The 15,223-nt window shown below is 46.1% G+C and overlaps 1 protein-coding gene across 1 annotated transcript; it reads left to right on the top strand.

The window, feature by feature from the left end:
• Positions 1-6,809, top strand: LOC119286638. Its single transcript, XM_037566050.1, has 20 exons — positions 1-179; positions 333-504; positions 649-1,539; positions 1,664-1,798; positions 1,885-1,969; positions 2,076-2,344; positions 2,450-2,793; positions 2,906-3,061; positions 3,138-3,197; positions 3,307-3,585; positions 3,683-3,757; positions 3,845-4,006; positions 4,130-4,351; positions 4,445-4,750; positions 4,831-5,137; positions 5,275-5,467; positions 5,580-5,678; positions 5,773-6,026; positions 6,172-6,247; positions 6,359-6,809. The coding sequence occupies exons 7-13, from the start codon at positions 2,628-2,630 to the stop codon at positions 4,210-4,212; spliced, it is 981 nt and encodes a 326-aa protein (XP_037421947.1). The 5' UTR covers positions 1-179; positions 333-504; positions 649-1,539; positions 1,664-1,798; positions 1,885-1,969; positions 2,076-2,344; positions 2,450-2,627; the 3' UTR covers positions 4,213-4,351; positions 4,445-4,750; positions 4,831-5,137; positions 5,275-5,467; positions 5,580-5,678; positions 5,773-6,026; positions 6,172-6,247; positions 6,359-6,809.
• Positions 6,810-15,223: the final 8,414 nt, after the last annotated feature.

Genomic DNA, 15,223 nt, shown 5'->3' with positions numbered 1-15,223 from the left:
ATTTACAAAAAGGCTACCCGGGCCAGCGGCTAGAGTACTACTTTCTCCATCCCATCTGCTTCACTTCCTCCTCCTGCACTGCTCCATCCCCCATAACCACTGTTGAGGAAGAACTAGATCTGGCGTCCGAGTGTTGAGATGACGACGAGATCATCTGCGCCCTGCAGATAGTGCTCAAGGTGAGGTTCCCCGGTTCGGCAGCAGAATAAGTGGCAACATTGCTTTCCGAGCTGCACTTTTCTCTTTTCTTTGGGCTGCACTTTTGAGGGTGATTTTCCATTGGTTGGTGGTGCTGCCCTTTTCTAACTCCTAATCCATGATTCCTTGGGTAGGGCATTGAGCATGGAACCGCCGGATCGTCCACGCAAGAGGAATCTCCCATGTGGGGAAGGTGATGGCGATGGAAAGAAGAAAAAGCCAAGATCCGTCGGACCCAGCGAAGGATCCATCGATGGAGCGCGTGCTGGAGGCGAGGGCACTTCTGCAGCCACCCCCAATGCCTCGGTAAGCTGATATGCAGCAGTTCATCTTATCCGCAAAACTCATCTTCGCCGCGACCGTCGGGATTCGATTCGAATCTTTTTGCCGTGTTCTAGATTTGCAATGTTTTAGTGCGACGGATTAAGCCTGACTGGTGTGGTCGTTCAGAAACAAATCTTGCAGGGAGGAGCTGTTGCCGTTTGAGAGTCGCCCAACGATGCTACAAGGAAAAGGAGGGGAGAGCTGGTCAATGACAACAACCAAAGGTCATCGAGATGGCGTGTATCTCGGCGTACACTTGTGTTGGTTCATGGGTATCCACACCATGCCGGTCAAGTAATACCATTTGTGCCGCCGAGCCTGCTAGCCGAATCGACAATACTTCATGGTAGAGTTGTAAGGTGTACTTGGAGCTGTCAGCATGTCCTCCGACTAGGGTTGACTCGCTACCCACTAGTGCATAGAACTGGCATGGCCAGCTTGTTGACTGCTGCATGGACGGGGGAGGCCGATAGAAGGTTCTATGCATGGCTGCTTAGTAGATTTAGGTGGCAAGACATGAGATTCACTTTCCCTGATGGCCAGCATAGATATTTCACTCCAAGATCCATTGTTAGAACATTGGGTCTGAGTAACAGTGGCCGCCAAGTCGGTATGATAAAGTTGCCTCCAAAACGTAGGCAAAATTTGGCACTCCATATTAGAACAATCCTAGGAATAGAGACTAAGAAGCATGCTAGGGATGGGGGTTTGACAATTCAAGCCGTAAGCGACGCTATCAACAGAATGATCGCTTTAGGAGATCTCTGTTATAAAGACAGAGCTTTTGAGATGGCTTTCTCACTGTTAGCGGCTGGTACATGTGTTGGTCCTAAGCAGTCGTACACGTCGATACCTTGGGAGATGTTTGCTTGTGTGCTCTGCGCTGAGGGGACTGGTGAGTATGATCTTGCAGAATGGACATTTGAGATCATCAGAGCAGCTGCGAAGAAACTACAAAAAGATTTGGCGGCCGGTGTGAGAACTCTGATTGTTGGCGGCAGCCATTTGGCACTCATTGTAAGTGCTCTCGAGATAGTAATTTACAACATGTATGCATTGACTCATCATGTGAAAAAGAAAAGAAAACTGAATCTCTAACACGTTCGGCCACTTCCTTGTTTTCTTGATTGAACACTTGCAGCCATGGTTCTTCGACTAGATGAACTTCGATGCAGATAACGTGGAGCCGCACACCGTCCCCCGCATAAGCGTTTACACCGGGGAGATATGCAGGAGGCTGATATATCTCACAAGGGAATACCCCTATGTTTTTAATGTAAGACATGTTAATAAATGAACGTGCTTTCTGTCCATGCAAAATGTGAACTAACACATAAAAATTTTGTTGCTTGACGTGTGCAGACCAAGTCTTATGATGAGTTCAACCCGCTAGATGATGTGTGGCACGGGGTGGTGGGCGAGCCTGGTGGGATCCTGCGACATCCAGGTAAATAGAAACGAGCGTTAGTGATTTCCATTGAAAAATAAGAAAGAGCTTGTGAAGATATCAGAATAATTTATCCTATCTTACTGAAACAATGCTCTGTTTTCAGGTTGGAAACAGATCAACTGGAAGCGCCGCGGGCAGTTCAGGATATCATTGCAGCAAACCAACAGGCTGCCATGGACTGTTCCATAGATGTAGGCGATGAGGATCCCAGGGTTGAATGCGAGGACGATGAGAAGCGTAGGGAACGCACAACTGCTAAAGGTAAATGGGCCGCAGAAGAGAGTTCAGAAAGCTCAAGCAGCGACAGTGATGAGGAACCAATTGACCCTAGTGTGTGACTAGGCAGAAGGTTGGAACGAGCTGACATAAGAGGTTCGCATCGTAGCACTTACCATTCGAACCAATATCACACACTGCTAATAAGAAAAGAACGAGGGCACGGTGACTAACTAATGTTTTTTTTAAATGTCGCTGCAGGAGAAAACATTGATCCACCAAATCCCAATGCCAGCTTAAGAATCAGCAATGATGTCTGGAATGCCCGTGTTACACGCAATTATTGACAAACAAAATTGCATTAACCATTATCAAAACCGAGAAGAAGTTGTGATATGGAGCTTCAACATGATGTTGTTGCCATGCAGGGCCGCGTAGCATGAACCGGATGCGGGCATGTCTGCAGCCTAGAATTGGTGATCAAGACACTGGGGGGAGTGCAGCAAGGGGAACTGCTAGAGATCCATCTATGCTACGTACCAGGGGAGAGAGCCTGGGAGCAGAGCTGACAAAACTTGAGGCCCAGGCAAAAGCAGACCTAGAATGTGAGTATAATGACATTCTTGAACAAAGTAAATTTCATTTGTGGTAGCGTCACGGGTTGCACTACAAATAAGGAATTGGTACGATTCTGAAAATTATTCATGTGTGTAACAGATGCGCAAATCCGTGGAACTTTCCCGGATAGGGAAGGAACTTGTAAAGATGATGCAGTGATTGTTGACGAGGAGAGACATGAGTGTCTAAGAACGTTATCTGCAGCTGCACTTGCTGTTGTGGAGCAAGCTATGGATAATCCAGAAGTTTTCGAAGGTTTGTCATGCAACACAAAAAAGGTTGTCTTGTTTTGGGAGTGATAAGTAACATAGTAGGGGAAATTTGATGGCAGGCATATTTGATCAAGCTAGAAGACTTCTTTCAAATGTTGGAGCTGACAGAGACACCGAAGGTAAAAATAAAGAAGACCAATCACCAGCGTTGGTGTTTGCATATTTAGCGTTCTTACTCTGTAGTAACAGTGTTTATTTTGTTTAATATTTCCAATTGTGACTATGCAGATGCTGGAGCGGACAATCATGCATATGGCAACAGCCGATCCAATGGTAACAATCACGAACAGATACACTGGGCAGAACTAGAGAGGGAAGGCCAAGATGACCAACAGGAAAAAGGAGGTGAAGCTGCAGGGGATATCCAAACTGACGGCGAAGTTAGGGACAACAACTGGAGGGAGCTACTGAATGCAAGCCAACAGGCGGCTGCAAACATGTCTCCACTCGCCACCAACGGTGAGCGTATGGTCGGCAGGGAACAGGACTGCTTGCGTCATAACGAGGGTACACATTGCTGCCTTACTAAAATGCTGCAGCCATTCCCAAGCAAAACAAAAAAGTCAGTCTGATCTAATGTCAAACTATATTTCCGGTGTTTTAGATCTAGATGATGAGTTCTTTGGGGGTGCATCATTGGTGGGTACTGACTATTCTGCTGAAGACGATGAGTTGACAGGTATGGTCGTACTAAGACAATCCTCCAAGGTTATTATGAAATAATATTTGTTAACAATGATCCTGAAAAAAAATCTGTGTTTTGCAGAGTTGGATGACGAATTTCTGGCAGTAGCATCGCAAGTCCCAGTCGACTACATGGGCGAAGCTGAAGCATTGAATGGAGAAACAACTATGCCGGGATTGAATAACTTAAATGATTTGCTAGCTGCCCTGAACACATGCGTCCGGTGGATCGCATGGATAGGAGGTTTACTTCTGAATTTTAGCAAAATATCCGTACATGACTACATGTTGAATTAAAAAAGCAAATAATACATCGAAACAAATCAGCAGATGTTTAAAACTAACCTTGTTACTCCGTGTCAATCAGTAATACTGGTGGTTGGTAGCGCAAGGGCAGGAGATGCTGACGATGAAGACCCCCCCATCAGCGGCCCTATATTGCCGGGTTAGCACGGTGTTCCAGATGCACCAGGCGGGCTAGCAGCAATGGGAGAGCAGCGTTCCAGGCAGCGTCAAAGAGCCCGTCCACATGGATTAGATGTTCCTCCAACATGTCGGCCTGGTCCTTCCTTCAAACATGACAACGGAGGTAACAACAACACGCCAAAGATAGCTTGATTCAAACACTTTTGCTTTTGTTTCTCATGAGTTGAACCGAACATCATATGGCTGTGTCCTGTAGATTCGGATGATGGTGAACCTCGTAGACATGGACTACAAGCTGTGAATGATGGGTCAGCCGCACGCTTACATCAAGCAGTTACCACGTATCTTCATGCCTGTGATGCTGCCAAAAATGGTAAGACAAACACAGTACATGCGGACGTGATCGATACAGTAGAAATGTGTGCAGCAGTGGAGCAAGTCGGTTAAGCTGCAGATGTGGTGGTTGAGCAAAACGGAACGAGAAAAAAGACGGCTCGTCCATCTGTGCTAGATGTGCAAACATACTGCAATCCTGGTCCTTCTTTCCAGCGTGACGAAGCAGGTACTTCAACATGATTGTATGTACAACTGTATATCTTGGTAAACCTTTTCTACCCACTGAGCAAAATATGTGTTCTACAGATGGCGCCAACGGTGAAGCTCGTGCACATGGTTTTGCTTTAAACGGGACTGGCTCACTAACTAACTCCCAACAAGTTGTCCTCGCTTACCTGAAAAAATGTGGGATTAAGCACACTGTGACACACGGCAGCAAGAGACAAAATGAAGCAGCAGGGACTGGTGTGGTAGGTGAGCAAACATCTTCAAGGAGGGATTGGGGGGATAAGTACCCGCCGTCAATTGGGTTGAACCATTCCCATCCCTCTCCTGAAGCAATTTCAAGGTTCAATGCTAACATGACTGCCTGTGAGGGTGGAATTTTAAAGAAGTAAGTGAAAAACGGATGCAATTCATCGTTTATTCCTTTTGTTTACAAAAAAACATGGATGAGAAAGAAAGTTAAGAAGAAAAATAACAGTTTAGAATTTCCCAAAAAAACTATACTAACTACCGGGGCTTTTGCAGGAAATGGGTTAAGCACTTCCATCCAATTTTGGCGGTTGCATCAGGACAAGACATCAGAGATGAGTTGACGCCAGGGGGGGAGGTGACCATGAATGTTTGGAGGTGTATTCAACCCATGCTACGTGAAAAGGATAATGGAATATACGTCAAGTGGCTCGACAGGTTCAGGGGGTTGTTCGACCCACGCTTCGTTGTAAGTCACAACATATTCGAAAATATGGACAAAAAATTAATGTTAGCAGCACTGATTGTTTTGCTTGTTGATGGGGAATAACGCATGTTGTGTGTGGCATTTACATTTTCAGGAAGAGGTTTGCAGGGATGATGGTGACACGGACTAGGATTACATAGAAACTATGATGAATTCAGAAGTAATTGGATATAGGATTGATTGGCTGAAGAAGGTAAATTTATTCTGACAGTTATTGCAAGTAAAAAAATGCGTCTCTTCCTGTGACTAACCTGGAGTTTTTATTCTCATGATGTGAACAATGACAGTTCTGGTTCCCAGTTGAATTTATGGACTGCTGGGCAATGTATCTTCTGGACAAGGATGAAAAGACAGTGATGGTGCTTGACCCAACTGAGACCGATGTCATGGATGAGATGAAAATTAAACACGAGAGCCATGCAAAGAAGTTCCAGCGAAGGTTCTGCTCTCTATTCAACAACTATTTCGGCAACAGGTTGGTTGAAACAGAGGGTTGGAAATTCCTCTACCCATTGGTGGCGCAGCATGAGCCGTGCAGCAGGTGCGTGTCACATAAAACCCATAACATTCCATTCCCGAGAACACACAAAATCATGCCTTAAATTCAGTAGCACCACATATGGGTCAAATGTAGTGAGCAAAGATAAAAAATTATGATGTTAATAAGTACAGTTTGTTTCTGACAGGGAAGACAGCGGAGTGTACATCACACACTACTACACTGACTTCACCGGGTTGTACCTCCGTTCAACACAGAGCTAGGTTGGTAAACCTGACAAATATAGGACCATATTTTAAGATAGCATGAATTTTGTTGTGAGAAGTCTACAAAAGAGATTGTAACACCTAGTTGGTTCCGGTGTCACCATGCAGGACCAGATTGATGGTTTGCGTGCAAAGCTGGCCTATGAAATTGTGACCATGAAGGGGAACAAGGGAGACGTTCCAGAGTTCGCATATGACATGATCATAGATTGATGGCCTGAAGATGAGCATGCAAGGAGGTCCCTGGGGAGACCGACTCTAGGCTCCGCTTATCTTTTGTTTATCCTCGTGGTACTAATAGTTGCGTAACTGAAGGACTAAGGTTTCATTTTGGATCGCTCGAAAATCCACTAAGGCGAAACATACTAGTTTTTATCAGCGATGTAACCCCTAAGTATGACCTTAAGACCAATAAGCTAGTGTCTGACAGCAGGGCGGACGACTGTTGTCATGGGCAAGTGAAAACTTATCACTATCGCTTTATGGCCGCTGTCAGTCATTTTGCTTGTGGCGCAATTAGTAAATTTGATAGGTCTTCACTAGTATTTGATTTTGAAAATCGAAGCACGCGGATCAGTTTTACGAAGCGATTTACCTGATGTTGTTTGTTGATGGGGAAAGTTCCTTCAGCATAGTGAATGGCGGTAGTAGCATGATTTCCATACTCATGTTCCCTTGCAGTACAACTACCATTGCAGTCTAATAGAAATTGTTAGTAAAAATTAAATACTCAAAACGTTTAGAAGGCAGAAAAACATAAGTTTAAAAAAAATTACAAATGAAAGAAGATTCTTTGGGTAGTTGAGTTTGCTAGATTTATGAACCCATGCATCCTGGTAAAAATATACATCGTTTGAAATACATGTATGTGCTCGAACTTTGAACTTTTCAGGCGACAAAGTCACACAGTTATCAGCTAGAAATGCATCCTCAATTTGGGGAATGCTACGATCGGTTGCTACATAATGGATTGTTGTCATATTAGAATATTTGGTGAGGGGTATAAAAAATCATGGTTTAGCGGTCAAAACTTTAAATTTTACGGTTGTGGATATGTGGGATGGGGTGAGGGGGCGTGATACAGGGAGCTAAAAATAGATTGAGCAGAACTTCCGTTTTCTTTGGGTGAAGCTATTTCCCAAACCCGTCTAGCATGTATCAAAGCTGGTTTCAAGAGTAGATGTCATATCGACCTTGTTGCACATAAATTGATTGGCTTCACGAACTTACAAACGCCGATTTGAGAAAATCGGATCCTTAAGTTGGTAGACGAATGGGATTTGGTTCGGCAACTATGTTGGATAATTTTGTAAAAAAATGTTGTCCATATAAGAAAAGAACATTCCAAACAACCTAGTGAGTATGAGTTTCAGTAGATAAAGGGGATCGATTTCCGATTGAAAAGCGATTTTCCGTTTCGGTAGGACTTACAAACAGGTGGCTCATACTACATTCCTAAAACAGATTTCTTGATGAAAACCTACCGAATACCATGGTTCAAACGTCTACTGTGGCGTTTACAATACTCGATAGATCATAAAACAGAGTAAAAAGCAAGTCGAACATCTGAGCGATAAACGATGCGTTCTGATACACCGAAATCAGCAGGAGATACATATTAATTCGGACGAAGCAGTTCCCCCAACCCGCTGCCCCTCTAACCGGACTGGTTTGACCCAAGCCAGGAGTCGGTAGGTGCTAGTACCGTCCACAGAGCCTCATGCGCCAACTTGGAAGAATTGCCCTGAAGTTTGACACACTCATGCAGTGCCTACCTTTTCGTTTTGCCCACATTGTACTGTACATGTTGGTAGATTGTTGTTCGGTTTACGGTTGTCAGCCACAAACAAGGGGATAAATAAGTGAGCCATTTGAAATGACTCTGCATGACTTTGGGAGAACATCAGTAAGATTAGACGTGTTTAAGAGAATGGACCTACCTTGGTTAGAGGGATCTTCAGCTTCTGGCCGTCGTAGTGACGAGCGATGTGGAGCACGCACGCGCCGGTTTCTTGTCTGTTTTGACATAGACAAGAATGAAAAAAAGATAAATAAAAATTAAGGTATGAGAAAAATGATGAAATTTCCTGTAGAATTAGGGGAGAGAAGGCTACATACGTATCGAAATTTTCCTCAGCTACAACGGGGTATTTGGTCGCCCACTGGCCGTCTTGCGTGGGCCAGCCAGCATAGTACTCATTCAGGCACTGGAAGAGAGCGTGATGAAGCTTCCAAGCTATCAGTTCATGCTTGTCTTTTGTTGCGTCGCTCGGACCTCCTCCTCTGGTGAGAGGGTCAAGCACATGGAGCTTCCTTGACATCATGTCCCACATCAGTATTATCCATCCATCCTCTGATGGTACTGGCAAGAAGAACTGAGAAGAGCACAACAAAAAGGTTTAGCTACAATGAAATTGAGAGGTTGATATGTATACCACAAGTTGGTGCACAAGAAACGTCGAAAGCATATGAACTGGAAGTAGTTGAGCTGAGCATTGATGTCATTAAGTTCAGGAGTTGGGGTGTACCTTCTGGCAAGAGGTTATGTCGTATGGGATCTCATTGCCAACCAGCTGCTTCTGGATCGAGATGTTCGTCAAATATTCATGGTCCGCAAGGACAATGGTCTGGTAAAGGGTGAATGCATAAGAGGTCAGATGTTGAACGATAAACTTGAATGAATAGCTGAGAGGGCATGCACGCAGGAAGAAAGGATGAGTACGAAAAAATGGGGGCATCTAGGCAAGCCAGAATTACCGCAAATTCAGGTTCCATATTGTGCCTCCAGTTCATGTATTGACACTTTGAATTCGCTTCCTGGTCGGACTGGGAATACCGCCGCATAATTATAGAAAGAAGCTCGTGGTGAAGGTGCTGCATCCCGACAAGCTGCTCGCGCAACGCCATCCGAGTAACGCGGATCATCCTTGGACTGTCGTGTATAATGTAGTACCTATAGTTCATTCAGAGAATTCAAAAGAGAAATGGGTTAGAAAACAAGGGTGCTGAATAATGAGCACGGCTGGACCTACTGTAAATAATGAAAATTCAAACGGCGGGATAAAAATGAATAAGTTGAACGGGAGACACCTCTGTAGGTCTTGCGTTGGCAGCTGTGTGAAGTGGGCAGCAATAAGGTCGGTTGTTGGCATGTGTGGAGGATGTGGCACAACACCATTCACCCATGGATCGGTTGCATATCCATGCTGGAATATGTATTTCCACTTGTGTAGATTGGTGCAGCACTGTCCAAAGACAGTAAATGAAGTGTTGACTGGAAGGTCTGCGTACATTTGAGCGATGGACATTAAACTGGACTTGAAGTAATTGAGTGCATTGGAAGATGCTCGCGAGGAGGATTTCTTGCTGTTTGATGTAGAATCCTGCGCATCCATGGCGCGCTTGCGCATACCGGGTGGTGGCAGAGGCGACGTAGCTGGAAAAAGTCAAAAAACACAATATAACCAAGAGATTAGAGATGTTTCTGGGCGAGGTCCTCCCTGTGGGTGGGAGTATATGAAAATTTTGCGATAATGTATTGCAGGATGTCATCTGACCTTCGCAATCAGATAGCTCAAGCCTTTGTCCCTGTATTTTTTCTGCGATAGGCGTCCTAAACCATACAGACTTGGAGGTGGTAGGGAGTGCTAATGGATGGCGGCAAACAAAGAAACAAATGAATGAATTGTGCATGTGAAGGCTACAAATGACATTGTCTAAACTGATTAATTTTGCTTTTGCTGACCTGACTGTGGACACTTAGTGAAACCCCGAGCGCGGCAGCACACACAGCGACTTGAAACTGATTTTATTACTTTGTCTGAGAACGTGCAGAAGTCCATTTGAAGCCCATTCTTTGCTTCCAACAGGGCCTGCTGGATTTTGTTGGTGGCTTGGGTCAAATGCATAATGCCTCTCGCATTGTGCTGTTTTAAAATCATCGTGATCTCGTCAGCTACCTGCGATACATTGTATGGTGAGGACCTGGGTATTTACAATCACTAGTAACTGATTTCGCAAATTAAAGCATAAAAAACTTAAAGAGGAAGCACATACTAGATGAGGATACTTGTCCCATAGATACTTTGCAAAATGAAGTGGCCCAGGAGCGGGACCGGTAGGTGTTAAAACCTCTGTTTGCCCATGCATTACAGGAGTTGTGTTCGGGGGGTGTCCTACCGTCGGCGTGCCGGAACGCCTAGTAAGCCTGTTGGTGGTTGCAGACGGCGGAGCTGATGGCGGAAACTTGTGGCGTGTGTAGCATACTGTCAAAGCATCTCTCAGCTGCATCCGAAAAAATAATAATAGTGAACATGAGACAATAACTGGCTGTGTGAATTCAGATAAGCACACAACGTTGGTGAAAGAATATTTCCTGCATGCTCAAGCAGAAAAATAAGTAAAAGCTAATCTTTACATTGGCATGCGCGTAGGAGGTAGTTCCTTTAACTGGGTCGGCAGCCATGGCAAGCATTCGACGGAAGGACTCGGGGTCAAATTCTGATATCCTAGGAAGCACACTATGCGACTTATTGAAAATGCCAAGGTCGAGGTTGTCAAGCAAAAAGACCTGCAAAACCACGACGACGTTGGCAGACACCATGTCAATACTTGAATGGTTGCAAAATAAAACAGACCTACAACAATTACAAAAAAATGACAAAATGAACTTGCTTGAAAAAAAGATGACAACCAGTTAGGTTGGTCGATAAATTATTGGCCAACATGTCTCTCTTAAGCTTCTTAACTGCATCAAGAAGGTGCTGAAGGACATACTCACACCAGTTAAATTGATCGATTGATTCAGTCTTTGCTATGGCTCCCCAAAAGTCAATGGTCGTGTAGTTGTGCTTCGTGGTTGGAACTAGCACATGACCCATAACGAATATCACAAATGCGATCTGGAAACAATCTTTCTCTAGTTTGCTTGAATTCTCATTGATGTCATGCATCAAAAAATCTTCAGCTACCCTCAAGCTGTGTACTCCTGTTTTGTTCATCTGAAGTGTTGTCTTTATAAAATGAACAGCCTCAGGATTGATGTTTGCATCCCTCCCCTTCACACTACGGTGGCCACATGGTATCCCGAAAACCTTGTAGAAATCCTGTGGGTAAAACTTAAGAACCTTGTTGTCCCTCAATTTAATCTCCCTGCGGCTGACGCTAACTCTGCTCATAATCCACGCGCTCGTCTTCAGACTCAGCTTCTGTAGTGCTGGCAGCTTCAGCATACCTCCAAACCCAATCTGCTCTACTAACCACTTCTTGTAGTCATCAAAAGTCTGAATTACACTGATTGCATGCTTCAAGGAGATGCGTGATGTTGGCGCGGGTGGATCTCCGGGCACAGCGCTGGAGGATGACCCGTCCAGGTCGGAATCATCTCCGATGGCGGCTGCGCCCGGGGTGTCGTTGCCACAACCATCCCGCTGCTCGCCGCAGCTACCAGACTCAGATCTATGGTCATCCTACAAGGGGTCCGACGAAAAAGGGGTACACAAAAAGCAAGTGAGCCAGATCTGGACGAGATGCATGCCACACTACCGATAGTACAACATGGACAGAGAAAACATAATATGGGAGGGAGCGTACCATGTTGTTGTGAGTACGGATAGGGTACTGCCTGGCAAAGAGGAGGGTGGCGGGGCGGATCCCTCGCAGATGATCTGCTGCTCGCCGGCGGCCGGCTTGGTCGGTATGGTTCACGATATGGCTGGACCGGTGGAGAAGGGATGAAATGCAGCCGCCCACCCACCCACCGCCGCTTAGGTGAAATGACAAGTTTGCCCCTTCATAATTAGAGTCAGTGCATGGTTGGGGGCATGGGCAACATGCCGCATGTTCCGGCTTGTCATGTCCAATAATTACGGTCGCCCATATTAACATTAAGAAAACAAAACTGAACGAAGTGGGCGCGTAAATACAGTATCGAAAATGACTGGACCAACACAAGAGATATCGTATAACGTGCATTTCTTCATTACGGTCTAGGGAAACTATAGAATGCGGTGGCGCAAACATTGCTCAATCTGGGATTCAGACAGACGGACGTCATTTTAAGAATATCTTGATTACCAACTGCTGCGTTCCATATAAAATACTAATAAACATAATAGCGACAGTATTCTTGCACGGGATTGGCTAGGGGGGAAACAGGCTTAGCGGTAGAGGGAGCCACCCTTGGTTACAATTAGTCCAGCCTAACCTAACTACCACGCAGCAGTAGCTGCGACTCATCCACGCACCACTTTAAATTAAGCAAAGTACATAGCAAGCACGACCATCAGGACGGCTATGGTGAGCAAGATGTTGACAACAGCCATGAGCACGGCGACTGCGGCTAGTCCTTGTGCTCCATATGCTGCCCCGGCCGACGCAGCTGGCATGATGGCCTCAGCAAACAGATTGTTGACCGCCTGCGGGGGCTGGTGCATCGCGGCTTGGATCTGCGGCGTAAGATTCGGCTGGGCGTGCTGCTGCGCCTGGGGCTGTATCGCAGCTGGAACCATCTGGACAGGCGGGTTGCCATGATGAACTGCGAATCCATGCCCAGCCGGGTGCCATCCGGCTTGATGCTGCGCAGCAACAATATGGTCCTGAGTCATCCTCCTGCAATATGCTCGCTGGAACTCGAAGAAACGACACTGACGAGCCTGACAAAAATTGAAACACATACTGGAATGCATTAGTCCGATGACCTGCGATGACAAGCTATGTCAGCTAGATGCAGGGTCGGGGCTTTCTGAATAAAAAAACAACTTACATCGTAGCGGATGCACTTGTAGAAACGATAATCGGTGTTGTTGCCGGTCCTGGCAACGGCGGTGACAACCTCATCGCCACAAAGTGGGCAGGCAATCAGAGGGAGCAGCCATTCCGCTGGCACGGGGAGAGAAGAGGACGACGATGAGGACATGGCGGGTCAACCAGAGATGGCTGGGCAAGGTCGAGCTCAATGATTCAAGAGGGGGGTGGGAGGGGGAGAATAGTGAATGCGGTGGATGAGGTTGTGACGGTTGGGCCGATGGACATTTATTGTAACACCTATGCCGACGGCGTGTGTGAGGATCGTTCATTCATACGGCTCATGATGGCTCAGCTAGGAGGCGGAGCCGTCGCGCACCCATCTGTCCCGCACCGGCGTCAGTTGGAGCCGTCGCAATCAATGCTACTCTGACACACGAGACGGGAAATGCATATACGGTCAGGAAATACATGAAGACGCACATATCTTGGCGCATAGGAACGGTGTGGATATCAGGCTCAGCTGAGCTCGAGCTCAGAAACGGATTTTCACTAGAATAAGTGAGTTTGCAGTCACCCTTATTTTGGCAAGGCAAAGATTTGTGAAATACTCTCAAGTTTCTTGTGACCATGTGGAATAGAAGAATCTGAATCCAAGAAAGGCACAACAATATAGCTCTTTCACCATGCTGGCACTAATAAGAAGCTACGGTTAATATCTCCAAGAAATAGAAACAATTCCCAATATATAGTAAGCAATTCTCATATCCAATGATGCATGAAGCTACCTACCTGATCCTCATACCGAAGTTTGATGTTGGCCTGAATATATATGCAACGATGAGCACTGCACTTTATTTGCCAGTCCCCGCTGCAATCAAATTGTCAACATTCATACACAAGTGCATGTACAATTTCAGATTTGGGAAGGAAATCGTAGAATGTGCTGGCATGAATCCTGCTAGCCCTGTTGCCTTGAAGCTCCTGCACCAAGAAACAAATATCCATTCACAGTTTACCGATCCAGACCAAAACCATAAAATGAGCCATTCTAATCGTGCAATGCAATCCTAATCTTCCTCTGCAAGTAGCAAGCTACTTCCTCTACCTGCAACTGCCTGCTTCCTCCGCCAATAGAGTGTTCAGGTCACACCACTCACACACGGCCGGCGATGGGAGCACAACACGGACGGCATGGATGACTGAAGATCCATCCGTGGCAGAGCAAGCTGGAAATGAAATCGATCTCGGAGGAGGAAGAGTTGGCTTTTGACCATGGTCATCAAATGCAGAACGGACAACACCTAGTACGATCCATCCATGATGGTTGTTTCACGCAGTTTAGCTAAGCACTAACAGGTCATTATATAACAAAAAACTTTGGCGCATGTCACTTAGCTTACCTCGTCCTCTTGGCTAGCCCAAACGAACTGAGCCTCAAGTCACATGGGAGTAATCCCCGTTCTGGTGTGGCGGCACGGAGGGGATCAGGCAGCCGCCCGTGGTGGAGACGGAAATTCTGCCAGAAGCTTTAGCAGGGCTACGCTTGATGTGCCGCCCACCCCATGTTGCACCGCGCCGCCCCATCCACATACCCACCATCGCCCCCATCTCCCTTAATTCCGGCCGAGTGGCAGCCCAAAAACACATGTGCGCCTCCATCCTCTCCAATTCTTCTGGTGGAGGTCGGGGCGTATGGCGAGCGGGGGATGGACTGGTGGATCCGGCGCGTCTCCACCAGGGCAAGCTCGTCCCCCACCGTGGCCGGCGCGGCACCTGATCGAGCGTCGCCCCGGGTCGGGCACCTCTGGCGGCTGAGATCGGGAGGAGAGGGAGAGCACAGATAGAAGAGATGTTTCCTTTCTTTTTTTACAGCCCGTGCACTTTAAATAGGACCGAGGGTGCGAAACATTTTCCGACTTAACAAAGAATTGCAGGTTGAATACTAAAAAACACAGGGACTTTTCCGAAAAAGTGTCGCGACGGTGAACCCGGAGACTCAATCCGTGCTTTATTATTAGGGAGAGATAGTGGACTCTTGTGGCAAAACTGGGCTAAAGGTTTTTGGATGCACAAGTAGTGATCATACTTAGTGCAAAATGAAGGCTAGCAGAAGATTGGGAATTGACCAACCAAGAAACGGATAATCTCATAAGCAAGCATTAAGCATAAATAACACCGAATAATGCACCACAAGTAGGATATAATTTCATTGCATGACTATTGACT

This window comes from Triticum dicoccoides, chromosome 4A, assembly GCF_002162155.2.
Source record: "Triticum dicoccoides isolate Atlit2015 ecotype Zavitan chromosome 4A, WEW_v2.0, whole genome shotgun sequence".
Lineage (NCBI taxonomy): Eukaryota > Viridiplantae > Streptophyta > Magnoliopsida > Poales > Poaceae > Triticum > Triticum dicoccoides.
This window is presented reverse-complemented; position numbering and strand designations above follow the sequence as displayed.

What these genes read in the sequence shown, in the direction of transcription:
- LOC119286638 (XM_037566050.1), top strand. Translation starts at nt 2,628, where the DNA reads ATGAACCGGATGCGGGCATGTCTGCAGCCTAGAATTGGTGATCAAGAC. An exon ending in TAATCCAGAAGTTTTCGAAG is followed by an intron (nt 3,062 to 3,137) that starts GTTTGTCATGCA and finishes ATTTGATGGCAG; the next exon opens with GCATATTTGATCAAGCTAGA. An exon ending in AGCTGACAGAGACACCGAAG is followed by an intron (nt 3,198 to 3,306) that starts GTAAAAATAAAG and finishes GTGACTATGCAG; the next exon opens with ATGCTGGAGCGGACAATCAT.